This window comes from Poecilia formosa, unplaced genomic scaffold (genome assembly GCF_000485575.1).
Source record: "Poecilia formosa unplaced genomic scaffold, Poecilia_formosa-5.1.2 Scaffold93, whole genome shotgun sequence".
NCBI lineage: Eukaryota > Metazoa > Chordata > Actinopteri > Cyprinodontiformes > Poeciliidae > Poecilia > Poecilia formosa.
This window is the reverse complement of record NW_006800032.1, coordinates 1,383,949-1,403,056: the sequence shown is the minus strand read 5'-3', so window position 1 is coordinate 1,403,056 and position 19,108 is coordinate 1,383,949. Positions and strand designations below refer to the sequence as shown.

At 41.7% G+C, this 19,108-nt stretch overlaps 1 protein-coding gene across 14 annotated transcripts in view; it reads right to left on the bottom strand.

Moving 5' to 3' along the window:
* Positions 1 to 19,108, bottom strand: part of auts2a (activator of transcription and developmental regulator AUTS2 a) — a 335,460-nt gene that overhangs the window by 76,003 nt on the left and 240,349 nt on the right. The window contains exon 1 of one of the 14 annotated variants that reach the window (XM_016674295.1): positions 1,038 to 1,329. The exons of the other annotated variants lie outside the window; for them this stretch is intronic. Within the exon in view, the coding sequence (XP_016529781.1) occupies positions 1,038 to 1,049 (12 nt within the window). The 5' untranslated portion in view covers positions 1,050 to 1,329. Of the gene's footprint in view, positions 1 to 1,037; positions 1,330 to 19,108 lie in introns of those variants that run through there. 14 annotated transcript variants of the gene reach the window in all.

The window sequence follows — 19,108 nt, the reverse complement described above, 5'->3', positions numbered from 1 at the left end:
AACGCAACTAAAGCATTCAACAATCTCGTTTTTGCTTCCACGGAAAGTGTTTTTCTAGTGTAGCAGTTTGCTAAAGCTCCACATTGACATTAGCTTGTTAGTTTGTTCTCGGTTTTGATATGACTTGTTGATAAGTCAGGCTGCATTTCAATGTGTGTCAAGTTGTTCGTATGCAGAAAAGCCTTACATTTACAGTTCTTTTTCTGTCTGTAAACTTTGTTTCCAACATCATACAATGTCATGGCTAACACCTCAGCTGCTCTCTTAATGCAGCAGCAAAGTGTCTCTTAGAAATTGTCTGGTCACTCTGACCTAACTGAGTAGCAGACTAAAAAAAGATCTGACATTTAAAAACGCCTGTCCTGTGAGGATATAACAAAAGTGAAAGAAAGATACACAACAAGGATGAATTAAGTATAGTTTTTCTTTTTTATATATGTATACATATTTAGGTAGTAGCAGCAGCTGATGGCAAGAACAGCCAACTGACAATTAACTTTCAATACAATCCCAATTAAACACGACCTCAGGAGAAGTGCTAATATTTTTAAGTACTTTAAATCCTCGCATAATGAGCAAAACAGGCACAGCTATCTTTTTCCATTTAGTCAACAAGCCATCTACTGCCTAATTATAAGTGATGTGACATTCTCTGTTTCCATAATTAATTCAAAAGTGCACTGATTAAATGCAATCATTTCAATTGTTAGCACAGCAGGGGTTGCTGAACGGAGATCATCTCCGGAAATATAATTAATGCAATCAGATGACGTCTCATTTGCATCTTGTTGTGTTGGAACACAAAAAGGAATATTAAGGCTGAATAAAGAACACACTTTTTCTTTGAATTGCCTTGTCTTCCTGTTTTAAAATTAAAAGGACTATCACTTAATAATGTGATAGTCAAAAAAACCAACGGTAAGTCGTAGAGCAGAAGTCAGAAAGCCATCGGGGAGAAGTTCTAGCACCTGAATTTACTTTCAGCAGCTGCTGTGAAAAATGATTGAAATCAGCGATGAAAGAAAGTGCAGCCTTACCTCAGACACCATCAAGAGCCTTTGTTATCCAATGCTAATTTCTCGCCTCAGCATCGAAGAGACAGTGAGTTTAATCCCAAGGAAATATTCCACTAAATAAGATACTTCCATTTAATTTAAAAAAACCCCCAAAAAAACATGAAAAAACCCCTCAAATGTCCACGATCACTGGAACATTACTGACCCGTAGGGTTGCCCATTCTTGGCAGGTTAAAATAGCAGAACAAAACATACCAATTTGTGACAAAGGAAGACTCTGACAAGCGCAGAATCCTCCCCAGCACACAGACAGGCATGACAATGCCCCTTCAGGCTATTGCCTACTTCTGTTCAGTCTCTCTCTCTCCCTCTCTCTTGTCTGTTCTCACTCCCTCACCTAATCTCCCTTTACCACAGATGGCTTCTTGTGAGTGCAGGGGAGGGCACGGCAGTTCCACAGTAATCCCCAGCCACACAGACGGAAAAGCTTGTTAGAGCACTTGCTGATCACCACAAAAAGTCAAACTCGAGCCAGGGAAAGGTCAGCGGGAATTAGGCCCTGCTCAAACTCCAAAGACTTGCCTAATTCCTCTGATAAGCCCCTTTGAAACTCAACCTGTTCTGGCTGTGCCATGGGCTCAGCCTCGCCTACGAGTAAAACCCTCCTCTAAAGCTATCTGGAACTCATTTACACAGAGAAACACACACACACACACACACACACACACACACACAAGTGCAGCTGCACTCCCCAAATCCCAGCCAAGGCCTTTTACTGATGACTAGACTAGAACAGTCGACTGAAGATTCAATGAATCCCGATGTGTGTGGAAGCTCCTTGGACGCAGCGTGTTTGCTTTAAATCTGGGCTTCTTTCTACACGAGGAAAGATTTAAAGCAAGAAGAAGGCTTCGGGTTTGGACTTCACGCTGCTGTTGTTGTCAATTACCCACTTTGGATAAGACATCAGAGGGAGGGGTGTGAAACATTATTGACTGGAAAACAAAACCGATTTGAGTGAAGATGCAGTGATAAGGCTGCAGTTTTCTTTAAAGTCTGACCTGTTGATTCCAATCTGGACTGATAACAATTTGTTTTACTTCTAGTGATTGTAACAGAGGGGGGGAAAGCACTGCTTTTGAATCCAGCAGAAATGTGATAAATCACCAGTTATGCCTCAAAGTAGGTCGTTGTCTGAAGCCTTTATAGGCCAAACGTGGTGGGAGATTCTTTAAATTAGCTACTTTAAATTAACTGCTTTAAAAAAAACAACTAAAGGAAAAGCTATTACAATTTATTTTCTATCTGACCTTCTGATAAACCCTTCTGAAACTTGGCCTATTCAAATCCCAGACTGACTGATTAGTTTCTCTCTAGAACTGAAAACAGCAGACGTACAGGGAATGTGTTCCAGACATTCCCATCAGGTGAACTTTTACACAGAAAATCTCAACAATCTAACAATTTAGGAGCCCAGTTTAACACAATGTTTCCATTATTCATATCTTCTTCTTCCAAATGTTAAACCCAGCAGAGCCCAGTGATACAAACCGTAAACTGAAACTGTAAAACGAGCCTCACATAAGCAATGATCTGTTGACTACGACTATATAAGCTCCCCCACAATAATTCCTCTGAAATTCATGAAGGTTGGGAAATTCAAGACAGACACCAGTGATACTTTCAGATTTTATATCTCTTGAAGTGATAAAGTTCGGAAGGGCCGACTATATAGACTTAAAAACAGTCTCCCTCGATATAAAACAATGCTGCCCTCACCTTCCCCTTTTTCACCCAAAGCAGAGCCTCCATACAGCTCAGAGTGCGAGCACATCCTCAGCGTAAACACAGAATATCCTGCCCTCCAGGTGGATCAAAGAGACAGCGGTAGGCGTGCAGCTATAGCTTCATCCTCTTGGTAGGGCTGTTTGCAGCGAGGGGTCGCTGAAGTGTTAGTTCACTACTTTTTTTGGTATAATGTTGAAAATGACCCAGTGTTGCGCTGACTACCATTCCAAAGCAAAGGAAGCTATTGCTTCCATAGCTTTGGTTTAGCTATTTCTTCTATTGCTTTGGCTTAGCTATTGTTTCTATTGCTTTGGGTTAGCTTTTGCTTCCATAGCTTTGGGTTAGCTGTTGCAGTTTCTATGCTTGTCTCAATCTATGGTCCTAATACCAAAACATAAAAAGAGCACAATGCTAGAAGTCCCTTTATGTGTATTAAATACAATCAGTGCATTTTCATGCTTCATGTTGTGTTTTAGAGAATCTCTGTTCATTGTAGAATGATCAACGTTAAGTTTGAATCATCAATCTTAAAGTTGAGAATTTAGGTTAATAACAACTGATTAAACATGTTAGAAAACTGTGAGAAACCCCCCCAGTTAACATGGATAGAGAGCTCCTAATCAAATGCTAACTTTAGCTTAGTTAGTGGCTAACGGTTAGCCAGTCACACCATCCTTACGGAGTTTACAAATGGTTTGAATCTTGTCTGTCATTTTTTTTTACTGTTTCTTTTCCTATCGAGCGTCCAAAACTCAGCCACACACTACTTAGACATGCTTTAACAGATAAAGTCACAGGCTGACAAGCGCATTTGCAGAGCATCAGACAGACTTGATAAAAAAAAAAATAACATAGCCTTTTAATATCTTGGTCCCTTTGTGACGGGTGCAGAAAATGGATTGATGGATGGATTGCAGCTGCATCTTTTCACTGAAGTGTGGAAGATAGAGCTGCAACGATTCCTCGAAGAGCCCCAGTGATTTGAATGACAAATCCTTTGTTTATTTCATGTAAACAATCCAGGTTCTATAGAGCTAGACTGGGTATCTTTTTCCCCCTGAAAAAAGTAAATCATTGTTCCAAAGCGCATTCATTTTGTATTTATATATATCTTAGTCTGATTTGTTTGATGTTTTGAAACATTTTAGTGAGAAAAAAATGATACGCAGAAAGAATCTGTCGAACACGTGTGAATATCAATATCAATGAACGCTTGTATTAGATTAGATTTAGCAAAGAGCAGAAAGAATGGAAAGAGGAAAAGACAGAAACCTTCATTCTAATACAAAATGTCTCATGATTATATTTTTTGCCTCCTTTTAATTAAACATCAAACTATTTTTGTGATGCTGTTTTTTTGTTTTTTACTATAAATTGCTGGTTACACTAGCTGTGAAACGAAGCACTTCAAATCGCAACCTGGAGGGGAAAATAAAACAAACAACAACAAAAAAAAGAGTCCTGTCTTTACCCACACCTAATAATGTTGCCGCGTTTGCTTTCTCAGCCCGAGTGAAAAGTGTGGCCTCGGCTCGAGAGGTGTGACGTTATTGTTCCTAACCTGGGGCGCTGCTAAAAACCGCCGGCCCTTCTGGTATCTGCGCCGCTAACGGCAAGCGTTTACGCCGCTTAAAGTGCCGCCACACTCTCCTACCATGCAAATGAAGTGATAGCAGCTCCGGTGCTAAGTGAGCGTCAGCCTCTCCGTGGCGCAAAGAGCTGTTTGGCGTAGGCTGGTGAGACAACAGGGGAAAAAAAGGCAGATGACTGCACTTCAGAGCCAGGGAGGATGAGAGGTCCACTTTAAAAGCTAAGACCACGGACAGGAAGAGAAAATGATACTAAATGGAGGACGAGGCGCTGAAGAGCACCGAGATGCACGAGGTGGCTATTTGCTCTTGTGAGTGGGTGGGTGTTAGGTGCATTATCAAATGAAGGTAATGCTATTTGATGGTAGCGGACAAAAAAAAAAAAAAAAAAAAAAAAAAAACTAAAGAAAAAGAGTGGGTGTGGAAGCAAGCATCTTGGAAGAAACTGAAACGTAAGGCCATGCTAAGTGTTGAGCTGGTTTTGGTCGGCATCACCTCGTTTCAGTGGGCGAGTTCAGGAACAGGCACTGGGTTCAGAGGGAGCGCAGGTCACAGAGGAAGATGAAGAAGGTGGGAGGGAAATAATAAAAAGTTGTACATAGAACACTGGTTTGAAGGTAGCTCTAGAAATGTGGTTATTTTGTGTTATGCTACGAGCCGTGCTAAAACTGTACGTGAAGAACTGCGATCGTCACTTTTCCTTTGTTACATGTTCTATTTAAATTCCCATTAACACTTTGTGGGTGCGTTTTTATTTTGTATTTTATAGAGTTATGACCAACTGATGAAGGATTGTATTGCTGGATTATGTTATATTGTTTTGAATAATATTTGGGTGGAGACTATATAAGCCCTATTGCCTCTTCTTGTACGGTTATCTTTATTTTTCCTTAATATTTTTTATTTATGTCTTTTTTAGGCTATATCACTTGCAGATTATATTTTTCTCTTATTTCACATGTTGTGATGTTACAATAATAAACCTTAATGAATGTTATTCTGGATTTAAAGAATCTGTGCTGAGATGAAACTCATATTCACAAACACCTTTCATCCAAACTTCAACTGTTCCACAAAGAAGAATGAGAAAAAAAATGTCTCTAGCTGTCCAAAGCCAAGAAAGACAGTAGCTGTATTTCCAATTACAAATGCCCGCAAGTTTGTCAATATGCCAAAAAACAAAACAACAACAACAAACAAAAAACACACAAGTTAGCCATTGTGGTGGTTCTATTAAATAAGAAAACCAGTTAAAATCATACATGAGTAAGTTTTGTTCACACAATAATTCATTAAAAAACATGCCATGCTCCTCCAACTACTTGCTGTTGTCTTCTTCTTTGTGGTTTGCGCCAGCGGTAACATCCTGTTGTTGATCATCTGACTCGTGTGATGTGAAAAAAGCGCTCCCATTGCAGTTTTGCAAAAATAAACCAATTTCGATATGGCCAGAAAAACACGTCTAATCATACCGCCAAAATCTTTTAGTGAAAAACAAGTTTTATTGAAATTTTCTTGTTTCCATTAAGCAAAATTTACTTTCAAAATGTCAGATTGTGCAATTTTATGACCAGTAGAAATGCAGCTTGTGCTTACACTTAGGAATACTGAAGGCAAATGCATGCCAAACTTTTCAGATTTTTATTAATAAAAAAAATACTGAAAACAATTATCCTTTATTCTTCCAGTTAATAATTAAGCACCATTAAAAAAAAAGAAAAGAAAATCATTAAAGTCTGTGGTTGTAACATGACAAAATCAGTGCGAATACTTTTGCAGTGCAGCTGTATGTGTTCACGAATATCTGCATGTCCCTGTGTGGACAGGATGAAGGCTGCTGTCGCTGATGGCAGGAAGCCCGAGCCGGGGCCTTCACTCCAATGCTCCTCATTATCAGCTCATAATGGCTGGCAACATTGTCATGCCACCTTGGCTTGGTCTCATTAGCAGCTGGCAGCAAGGTTGGGAGATGGAGTGGACGCTGGCGTCACTCCACCTTCGCTCAAGTACGGGCATGGGAGCGAGGAAGGAAGCCGAGAAGGTGGCACGAGAGAGAAAAAAAATCTTCATCTCTGTAGATTTAATTAAAACGGGGGTGAACAGATGGGGAAGACGGAGTTAAGTCCAACAGGAGACAGCTCATCTGTTCGGGCTTCCGCTTCTCTCTTCCCATCTCACTCTCCCCCCCTTTTTTTTTTTTTAAGATAAATTCTTGGCTTTCAGACAGTCAAAGCTTCCACACTGGAACTGTGACAAAAAACCCCATAAAAAACTGAAGTCGTTTCTAAGATCTCAAAGGAACGCAAGCCTTTCGTTTGCTGTGGATAATTCTGGGCGGGGTGGCTATTGGCTAACCGTGCTCTGGGACGGGGATGATGTGCTGCCGAAGAGTGGCTAAGCTCTTATTAAAAGGTAATCCAGACAATCCTTGTGTAAAATAACAGAGCTATTTGTTTAAAATAGAGGAGAGCAAAGCAAAGATGGAGGCAGACAGAGGGGAAGGTCACACAGTGTCGGGGTTTGAGATCAGAGAAACAGATCAAGCCTGCCTGTGGCTCTTTTTTCCCCTCCTCTCTCCCAGAAGAAGTCGCTTTTCATTCAAATGTAATCATCACCGCGCAGTAATATGACCTTCATGGCTGCATGGTAAAAAGAGTGAAAGCAAAGCATCCACCTCCTTCAGTCCCTGTGGCCATTTCAGAGTGTACAAAGGGATCACAGGCACAAGTGAAAACCACCAAATGAATTCAAAGCAGCGCCGAATGGTAATATATATATATATAAAAAGCCTTTTTGCTTTGCAAAGACATGTAAATGTGTCTAGAGTGCATAAGTGGTAAAAGCTGCAACAATCTCTAGTATTTTTACACTGTGTTTGACACACTGTATCTTTGATTGACATTTGCAGCGAGAGTATTATCATAATCTCCTAGCAACCACAGCCGCACATAAACATAAGTCATAAGAAGAAGGAAAAAAAAAGAAAAGAAGAGCTCCACCTTGTGCAACAACGCCACTACTTTAGCATTTTCTCCTAAAGAAAATTTCTGCCTTAGCTCAATTCCTGCTACATTAATCTCATTATCCTTTGAACCTTTTCACCGTTAATGCCAAATGCAATTTGTATTCTGAGGCCAGGCGAAAAGCCCTAAACTGATTATCCCAATTTGAACCGTGGCGGTCCTAGATATTGTTGCGTCTGAAAGGGCCATCTAGCCGGTGAATGGGCTCTCTCGCATGCCTTCTGAGTTTCATGACACAATGTTGCGTCTGCTTTGCAAGGGGATAAATTAAGCGTGTGAAAGTCTAAGCAAAGCCCTCATTTTCCAGTTAATCAAATCTTCCCCTAATCAAATTAGCGCACATAATTCCTCTGGATGCGTGGTACAAAAACAGCATTATCCCCCTCTCTCCGGAGCTGAAAGGCAGGGAATCAGCGTGGTGCCTCTCTCTCCTCTGCATGAGCGGCCCTCAATAGGAGAGGAGGAGGGCTGGGGCGAGAGCGAAAGGGGGTAAAAGGGAGTCCAGGGGTTGATGGTGTGTGTGTGTGTGTGCGTGTGCGCGTGTGTGTTTGAGGGGGTGGGGGTTAGGTCTCTTCCCAGTGGCCTAACAGAGAAAGGCGAGGCCGGGGTAAACTTTGGCAGCGTTTAAGTTCCCAGCTCATTAAAAAGCCTGGCTCAGTGGCCACCTCCAGGGAGCACTGAAGCGTTGGCTAATGAGGTACTTGTTTAATTTTCTTTCAAAGGACTGGACATCTGTGACACCCCCTCTACCATCCCCATCCCTATACACCAATTCTCCCTCCCTCAACCCCAACCCAAACGGCCCATGCTTCATCTTTTTTTTTCTTCAAACCCCACACAAAGCCCATCCATCAATGGGCCGCAGGGTTCTCTCCGGTTTGATGAAGTGTCTCCCTCTGAATGAGGCAGATAATACATTTGGAGGAGTGCAGAACAATCGCCATTAACTCTGATCCCTTCCCCCTGCACCCCCCGATCAGTCAAAGCCCATCGTGGAAATTCAATAGCGGTCAAGCTAAATGAATAAATGTTCACAGTCCGGCGGAACGTTCTAATTGATTTCCCTTCATGAGATAATCCACTTTCTCGTCCGCGGAGGTCCTCGTCGCTTCCTTTCATCCCCCCACCCCCCGCCGCTGCCCCTCAGTGGGGTTGCCGCGGGTATCTGGGGGCGTTGTAGCTGAATAACTGCTGTGCGTTCATTTATTGGACAAGTGTCAGGTTCGTCTCCCCCGTTCTGATGCTGCAGAGAGGGTAGAGTCTACTCGGTGTGACCCCGCCAGCCAACCTCTGCAATGCCGACTCTTATGCGAGACTCTGCTCTCGTATCTAAGCCCCACAGCGGCTCATGAGACATTAAAAGGCGCCTCGCTCTCTGCAGGGTTGGCGTAATTGGAATTCAAAGCAGCTAGCGCGGCGTCTCTCTTCATTGGTCACTTCCACTTATTTCATAATGCGTCTCGATTCTTCCATTATGAGAGCTGTCTGACTCATATTTGCACCTTGATGCCCTCGTAATGTCTAAGAGCGTGGGAAGAATACCAATGCGCTCTTTCTGCCGCCTGCGATCTCTCGCTTGTCCTCATCTGCAGCCCTTCCGCGCAATTCACAGCTAACAAGGTAGAAAGGATGGAGTAGTTTCGCGAGAAGCGAGAAGGTGCACAATGAAGCGCGTCGGGTCAGAAATATGAGGCCGGTGGAAAGGGCTCATGAAAACATTTGTCAATTTCCACAGTGTAAACAGGTTGTAACAATGTACGTGGGGGTTAGTGGGTCAAACCCATGGATCATGCATCAGCTGGCGCGTGGTTATTGTTCAGCTCATCCTGTCAAAGCAAAGGGGGCAGAAGGGTGTGAGCTGCAGCATGTGCGACAGAGAGAAGATGTGAGGAGAGAGGGACAAAGGCCTTCAGGGCGATCGGGGCAAAAAACACTGAGCTATTATTAGCATGACACCAGAAAGCACCATCTGGGCTGCTTAATGAGCCTTAACCACCGTGTTAAAAAGAGCCTCGAGTTAATTTCCTGAAACAATATGCTTATAAAAGACGATCAGGTTGTAAACCGAAATCGCTGAACAATAATGAGGCACAAAGAATTTGGCAGAATCGGAAAATGTAGCAACCTGTTGCTTTTATCTTATGAAGAAACACTGATGTACAACTTTTGTTTTTAGGAGATGGAAGCACTCATCCACTGCCTTTACCTGCTTGACTTTGCAGGGTCATGGGACAGCTAGCTCCTGTGTCCGGCGGTTATTGGTGTGAGGTGAGGGGTACGCCCTGAACAGGCCGCCAGTCCATCACAGGATATGATGGAAATACGTACTTTACTCAAATGTTACACAAAACTGTCCAAGTCTAAAGCAATAAGGAAAAGCATAATTTCAACTGAATTTACACTAACAAACTGTAAATTATAATTAGGGATGAACTGATAGCAGTTTTCTGTCCCGCCATCACCAATGTTTAAAAAGTATGACCTGCTGATTCTGATTTTGTTTTGTTTAAAAAGTCGCTAAATAAAAGAACAAAGTTTCTAAAATGGCATCAGACGTAATCTTGTGGTCAGTTCTGTGACTCAGCCCTCTCTCAAGGTAGAGCAAAACGGGAAAGTGACTGATTTTCACACCTTTGTGGAGGTAGATGGGATTGGTGGAAAGGATTGGTTTCACATGTAATGGGCTCGAGGCACAGGAAGCGATGAACAGCAGCAAAATGTGACAGTTTTCTGGCACTTGAGGTCAACCCAACTCACAGGATGCTATAGCAACGGCAGCAACATTGTTGAAAGTTGAACAATTTATCTGACGTGTGCATATCCACATGTACGAGCTCAAAATGTCACATGGATGGAAAGGCAAGCAGTTGTCAACTCATCGTGCAAGTTCCATTTGAAATGAATGAAGAACGGGTGATGTTGCCTCCGTGTGTTGTCCCCTTAAATATCAGCTGGCCGCCGATCATCCAAAATTAAGGAAATCAAGGCCTGCAAATTTATTGGTGCACCCCATTAATAATAATACTATCATATTTATGCTTTTGTGAAGCTTCTTGCTGATCATAGTCAGCAAGAATCCAACTACATTTGAATAGTCCATACTAACTTCCTCTTTTTTTAGCATCATCTTGTAGAAGCCTCAGGAGCCGATAATGTCCAGCTAAACAAATGGGCCTTGGTCTCGGTAGAGATGATCCTGGAAATGTGGAACGGTCTGCCTCGTGGCGACCCATGGCCTGGCCTTGGATTTCTCCAAGCTGGTTGATTCGGTGTGCAGGTTGGCCTGAGGCGGTGCAGAGCTGCTGCAGACAAACTGGGCTGAGATGCTGATCATGGGGGTGGAGGTCAGCACTAAGGGACAGCATGAGGGCAAAGGTGTGGGGTTTATGTCATCCACCTCCTGCCTTCAGGCTTTTATCAAGCAGGCGGGTTCAACAGGGGTCAGACAGCTTGGTAAGGTGATTTCAGGCATCAATCACACTGAGTGGTTAACCGAATAAGCTTGTTCACATAGAATATAGACGGATGGATTGAAAGTGATACATTTTAAACAATGTGTGTATGTATGTTTGCAGAAAATGTTAGAAATTTCTCCTATTTTTGTTTCTGATCATCAAACTATTGTTAACAGGCTATTTTGTTGCCTGTTAACCACTTATAGAATTAAGGAATCCTGTAAACAGGACCTGTCTGACAGCAGGAAGTAGGCTAAGGGATCTTATAAGAAACACATCGTTCCCCAGTGTAAAGAAATTAAAGAAAAGTCGAGAAATAAAGTTACTGACATCTATCCAGAAACTATTTCTAAGGCTCTGGGACTTAAATGACCCATGGTGAGAAAAACCATCTATAAATGGAGAAAACACAGAACAGTGGTGAACCTTCAGTGGTCGACCTCAACTGACTGAGCAAAAACGGCATCCGAGTTCCACGGCCAAAACCGCTGCTGACCGAAAATAACCGAGAACACAGAGACCCGCTTCGCATCCATCCGTCGCTCCATAGCTGTATTGTTTGGTGCCTATCTCCAATGGTCATTGGACGAGAAGTAGGGCACACCCTGGGCATGTCGCCAGTCACTCACACACACACACACACACACACACACACACACACACACATGCACACCACACTGGCATGCAAACTCACAAGCAGAAAGATTCAAACCTAAGACATTGATGCTGGAAGGCAACAGTGCTGCCAACTGCTTCACTGCACAGGCCCCATCTCATGTTTTCCAGAAAAAGTCTTGACCATCCTCAAGACTTTTTGGTAGATTGACAAAACAAAAGTGGAACCTCTCATGACGTCGGGTGCAAACATCACACTTCATGAGAAGAACAACTGATGGCCTTGTTTATGCTTTCAGAACCTGGACAACTTGCCGAAATTGCCAAAACTCTTAATTCTGCCCTGTGCCAGAAAATCTCGAAGGACGCCATGCGGGCATTCGGTTGTGAACTTAAGCCCAAGAACAGAACGTGGCTTTACAGGCAGCAGATGCCTTTTCACAAAACTGCATTTATACAAATGTCGGTAACACTTTATTTGAAGGGCTGTGCATAAGACTGACATAACATCTGTCATGAACATGAATGAGTCTTTATGAATGTCTGACTGTTGTCATAAAGTGTCATTCAGTAAATAATGACACTTTTAATGCAAAGTTGCTCTAAAAGTTGCACTGAAAGACCATTAAAAATGCCAACTTTGCATTAAATAATCATAATTTACAAAATAATCCAAAGTTTGCATTTTTAATGGACTTTCAATGGAACTTTTAGAGCAACTTTGCATTAAAAGTGTCATTATTTACCGATCGGCACTTCATGACAACTGTTGTAAACATCCATAAAGACCTCTTTATGTTCATGACAGATGTTATGTCATGTCAGTCTTATGCACACCCCTTCAAATAAAGTGTTACCCAAATTTTTTTGCTTCCAGTGAGCCTTAAATAATAAACAAGTGCAACCTCTCTGTGTCCATCACAGCTTCAAGTGTTCTGTCACAGTAAAGCTTCTTTTCCAATGCAGTTAAACTCAGAAAATTGTGATAACTTGAAGATAAAGCACCACAGAGAAGCAACCCGCAGACACTTGTCGATCATGGCTCAGGGAACTGGATAGAGTTGTTGCTAAAATAACGTGCTGTCAAAGTAGAAACCCATCAGCGAAGGTGCTGAAAGGTCAGTATTCCAGGCTGCAGCACACAGAACATCCCTGCGTGAGTGGAGGATGTTAGCCCACAACCGTGCTTGATCGGGGCATCGCCTTCAGCTAAACTGCTGGCCGGAGCCACCCGTGGTGGTGGGAGGAGATCGGTTTGTTTCTTTGTGGGGCTTGAGGGCTGCTAAAACTGCCTCCTGGACACCTGCCAACCCTTCGACTGACTCATCAACAAGAGCCCAGGAGGACACCTCCAGATACACAGAAAGTACATCCTTTCATGCCTCTGATATACCTAGGAGTGGGGTTAGGCCTTGATAGGCTGATCTACAGTGGGTTCTTTTTCTTTTCTCTGTCTCCTGTAGGCATCATGTTGGCAATGATGCATGACACAGCCCGAGGCGCATACACGTGGGTCCAGCACTGAGCCGTAAGCCCTCTGAATCCACGTCTGTATTTGAACAGAGTTTTATTGGAGCGGACAGGACAGCAACAGCCTTGTTAGAAATATCAAGACAGAAAAAAACAAAACAAAACACTGACGCTGCATGAAAACAAAACTCGGGTCCAAAGCCAGACCGACCACTCGCTCTGAGACGTATTATGTGGTCGAGAAGCTGGCAAGGTAGGGATCAAAAGCCACAGAGCCGAGTTTCATAAAATATGTCCTCAATTATGTCAAACCAAGGCCAGTAATCAAGCAACCTCAAACACGTCATTTCATATTTGTCTCTTTTAATACTGAGTGACAGGCAGAACAATCAAATTACATTCCTCTCAGAAAAGCCACAAGTGTAATTATGCACTAAGTAGAAACAAATCAACACACGCAGGGCAGCCGTCAAGCAATGATGGCACATTTTATGTAGAGAGCGGGGAACAGACGACGACAGAAAGGAACAGTTATATGTTCACTCTTACTTTAAAGTACTTTAGTAAACAGATCTACTATTGAAAAAAACTGCAAAAAATCTCTAAAGTGAAAGTAAACAGGGTGGTGTCTGGAGTGACATTTTCAGCAGCTAATTATTTCAGATTTTTCCAGTGAATCCTGTTTTATGTTTGTGAATTATTTGCCGTGTGAAACGCTTTATGCAAGAAGGTGGTATTTTTTTGTCCCTCTATATTACTGTTCTTAAACTGGATTTGTAATATATCAGAGATTTGAAATTGGTTGCAAAAGGCTGATGAGCCATTTTAATAAAGTTGATATTATCTGTGTTACATTTGAAAAAATAAAATAAAATCCAAAGCAATTTACAAGAAAGTTTCCTATATACAGTATGTAGAGCTCTGGAAAAAAAAAATAGACCATTGCACTGAATCCCATTTAAAACCTGATGGTCATTCCACCAATTATTGATTTCTGAAGTCTTCCTGAGTTAAAACAGGAGTATTGTTGTTTCTAAATGAATATGAACTTGTTTTCTTTGCGTTATTTGAGGTCTGGAAGCACTGTATCTTTTTTGTTATTTTGACCATTTCTCCTTTTCTGCAGATAAATGCAAAATTTTTTCCTTGGAATTTCGGAGACATGTCAGTAGTTCACAGAATAGAAGAACAACAGGGCTTCCCCCCAGTGTATTATAAGCCTGGCGGGCCACCGAGCTTAATTTGTGCCCCCACCAGACTTAAAATTGCTTAAGTTTTTTATTTTTTAATGTTTGCATTTTTTTAAGACTTGATAGTTGGTATTCAGATATTAATCTTCCAACAACACATAATTATAAAGTGATATTTTAAAATTTCGTGTCAACTTTAAACATTTTTTAACTCAAAAACACAACGGGCCGCTGGATGAATGACTCCCGAGCAAGTTTTCTGGGGAAATCCTTGAACAATGTTCATTTTACCTATAAAAAGTAAAACTAGAGAAGCTGATTGTTTTAAGTGGTCTCTTAATTTTTTCCAGAGCTGTACATTAAGTGGAGCATCATGACGAAAGCCGTAACGCTCAGCTTGTGATAGGAAATTTGCTGAGTCTCACTTTGGCACTAAGCCAACAGATCTGAGTGCCACACTGCTGGACAGGACACGTTTTTATTTATTTTTTTAAATGGCTGAAGCATGGCAGAAGTTACTCACAGGCCAGTTAATTAATTAACTACGCGTCTCATCAAAAGATGTAATTAAACCCTGCATCCAAGGTTAGGGGGGATATTTTTGAAACGACAGCCCTCCGTGTGTACCTGACAAGCTCTGAGGGTTTGAGACAGCAGGATCATTTACCATCTGCACAGGGATGTGATTCCTGCTGTTTAACATAGACACTAATTACACTGACACCGGAAACTCAAGCTTACAACAGGCACTGATGTTCATCTTGTTACGCTGCTGATCGCCGTTCCACACAGCCGTACTTCTGACTAACATGCTAAATGTTTATTCTCTCTAGTACATAATGTTTATAACAAATATTAGGCTGAAGTATGGAACTATATATAAATATATACATATATATATATATACATTTCCAGTGCTCACACCTGAACCAAGAGGTGGTTTCGGTGGCATATCTAGGTGGTGATGTGATGAATCAACCAGCGGGTGCAATCATTCGAAAAAAATTCCCCCGGCAGATGTGCCTGTGTGCGCATCTTTGATTAACTTCATTAATATACATGCCTCGCTCTGATACACAGGCTGTGGCATATGGTAAAAAGCAGGAACAGGAAAGAAGTGATTTGCTGTTTGCTCTGGAAAACAAACAAGCCAACAGGTCCTAGCAGATGGCGCTGTGCGCGACGCTGGTGGGAGGCGGCGCGGTGCATCGGCGCCGCCGCCAAACAGGAGCTCTCCTGTGGATGAAGAGGAGCCCCACCATCGCCCTCGGCCTGCCGCATGGTAAACAAATAAAGCATCCTTCTGCTTTCCTGTGTGCACAGTTTTTTTTATTTTTTATTTTTTTATCCCGCGCCGATCTCACCTCCTGATTTCAAAGCGCAAGAAAAAGAGCTTGTTTTTTTGGCAATTTAAAGTGCTCTAGGCTCGATGCTCTTCAAAAAGCAGCTTAAAGAAGAAATGTGTTTAATAATGGCTTGTTTGTATGCTGCTCTCATTTCCCTCTTTGCTCTCCACGTCTTCCCTCAGCATGCCTGCGAGCACACATTCCATTTTGCTCCCATTTAAATAGCAAACTTGGTGGCTCATTTGCATCGAGAATAGATGTTGGTTATACATCAGCAAGAAATCTGAATTAACACGGTTTCACACTTCTGTTCCACATTAACGGCAGCGCAAACAACAAATAAATACAAGGGGTAAACCGTGGTAAAGGGATGTGCAAGCAAGCGATGAAAAGTCAACGAAACGTCGATGTAGTATCTTTAATTTTACATCACAAACACTTGAGTGCAAAGGAAGAAAGGAAAAACAGGACTACATTTGATGTATTATAAATATATTTAGCTACAGGTCCAATAAAGCAAACTGTACCCGGTGTGGTTGAGAAATATCAGCGTTTGTTTTCCTCTCAATTCACTCAAAGATCAATTCTCAAGAATTCAAGATTATATGGATTGCTTTTTAGTTCGTTTCTTACTGTGGATTTAGCTATTTCACATGGAGCGGCTCAGTTTAGTTGCTGTTAGAGTAAATTACAAAGATGCACCAAGAAACTGTCTGACAAACTACTTTAAACTTCACTGGCTGGAACTTGTGACTGATTGGTTTGGAAGTGGCCAAATGCACTGCAGTACTGCATGCTCAATGTTCATGATTCATCAATAGGAAAGAGATTGGGCAAAAATGGCGTCCATGGGAGAGAACAAAAGCAAAAGACAATCACCTGAAGAAGAAACAAAAGTGGAAATGTTTTTAGAATATGTACATCCTGTAACATAAAAAACTAACACAGCATTTTATGAAAAGAACCCAATGCTACGTTGAGTCAAACATCCTGGTGGTGGTGTGACGATGTTGATGCTGTGGTGAAACAATTTCTGCTCTACAGCAGAAAACTGCCACTCTATGAAGTTGTCATTCTGCCTAATTATAGTAAATGCCTAATTATAATAATAATAAAAAAACAGCAACCAGAAAATCTTGTTTTAAATCTTACTTAAGATAAACAGTAAAAAAAAAAAAAGATAGCTAGCTTGTCATAGCTGGCTAGGTGGAGATAGGTAGATAATTAACTACTAATTAACTACATAATTAGTTATCTACCTACCTAGGTAGATTCTAGCTAGCTACTTAGCTAGGTAGATACCTGCTAAATGATAGGTAGTTATCTAACTAGCCAGCTAGATAAGTAGTTAGCTAACTAGCTAATTAGATAACTTTATTAATCTATTTGGGGTATTCCCTCAAAGAAATTGACATCTTCATCCACAAAAAAAGTTTTGTAATGGCCTAGTAGTCGAAGTCTGATTAATTCCAGTCTGGGTGATGTTTAAAGTCTAGGTGCTAAGGCTAAGTGAGTACATTCATATTTGAAAATCCTCTAATGTAACAGAATTAAGCAGCAGAGTGAATATTTTTCCACAGTGATGTTGCCAGTTATCAGGAACGCATGATGACAGTTGGCAGTTGTTGCTGCCAATGGAGGCATAACCAGTTGTAACGTTTTTTCAAATATGGCACAATATTTAGATTTTAGATCTAATTCACTTCATGAAATAAAATTACTTGAAAACTGTATTTTGCATTTAGTTTTTTTTTTTTTGTCTAATATCAAAATTTGCTTGTTGATTTGATCAATTTAAGTGCATCTTCTCATCACTCTCTCGTTGCGTTGTTCCTGCAGTAGTCCACTGTCCGGTTACCCTCTCTGACCTTTCAAACAATCACTTTGAAAGAAGCACAACCATTATCTGTAATTTTATTTTGAAATAAAAGGCTAATTTTTGTTCACTGAGCTCCACATCAAACACCAACAACATGAAAGAGTGATCTCATTCTGAGCACCAGACAGCAAGCCAAATGTGGTTTCTTGTTTGTTTTTTTTCTTCTTTTGCTTCCAACTGCATGGCTGGGAAAAAATGCATGCATAAAAAAAGATCTCAGACTCTTTCATGTTTTCTGTATGTTCAATATCCAAGGCCGCAATTAGGGTGCAGCTGTGCCCATCTGGATTCTTCATATTAATATTTCTATTGTTTACAGTAAAGGCAGACTCATCACCTTGCCCTCTCCATCCTCCGACTGTATGCTAATGAGAATGATTAGGAAAGTTGAACGGACTGATTAAAAAAGTTCAGCTTAATTAGTGAATGATAGATAGCCGAGTGTGGTGTGTTCCTGATGAATTTGTTGCACCAATCAGTTGCTGACAGATGAAGATTGAGAGTAAGAGAGAGAAACAGAAGGAGAAGAGGGGGGGAGGGGGAAGAGAGAGAGAGAGGGAGAGCAGGAGCCACAAAACTGATGGTTTGGAGTCCATAATTAGGCAGCAGTTTTTCCTCTCTAACCATTTTCCCAAAAGAAAAGAAGCCTGACTACTTAATTGGAGGAATCAAATTTAGTCAAGCGCCCCGTCGGCTCAAACCTACATCATTAAAGTTGCCAGCTAACAAACATCAAACACGAGGCAGCATTAATGAAGCAGATGTATTAATTTCCCATTTATGAGCAGCTAAGCAACTCCATGCCGCTCCCCGCTCTCCCTCCCCCTCGCTGCCTTTTCTCCCTCGCTTTCTCTGACAGCACTATTAATGATCTTTAATGCCCCACAGGCAGTAATAGGCCCCACTGGGAGAGGCGAAACATTGCGATTTGTATTGAGGATTTAGACGAAACAGTGGGGGGAGAGGAAGAGTGAGATCTCGGGGACGGCTCCGCGGTGCTTGATCAGGGCGCCCCCCGCAGCCCCCTTCGCAGGGGCGTCTGCCGCGTCGGAATAATAAAGGACAGCCACGCGATTAAATCAAACCTTCTGTTCAAAAGGGCCAGAGCTGCTGATTGTCACTAACAATCGAGCCGCTTTTTTAAACACCCCTGGGAAAAGAAATCAAAAGCAGACAGCCTGGAAAAAAAAAACAAAAAAAAACTTCAACAGCAAGTCTGGCTCTCAACACCTGACATTTAGCACGCATCGGCAAAGACGGAGCAGAGCCAGAGAACAGCCAATGAGGACCGATCACTGGAAAACCTCAGACCAGGCTTATTATGAAACTACCCACAATGCAACAGCCTGCTTGATGCTTTATAATTCACATAGCTTTTCTGTTAGCCACATGCTACAGTAAACAGTTCTCAAATTTGATTAGGTCATATCCCAACTAAATTCATCTTTCAAACTTCTGAATACGTATTAATGAATGTTGCCGTTTCTGTCTCCTGTGAAATGTTTACCATCTTTGCAGGGTGAGCAAGAGAAAATATAATTCAGAATTTCACGAAAAGAACACAATGCTTCTAGTAAAACATTCTGGTTGTAGTCTGATGGTGTTGGACTGATTTGACATGATGAAACCATGAGTTCTGCTCAACAGTAGAAAATCTCGAAGAAGAATTTCCAGTAATCATTGCAGTTCCAAGAAGAGTGTAAGTTTTCTTTCTGCTGCCCTACACACAGCCACTCA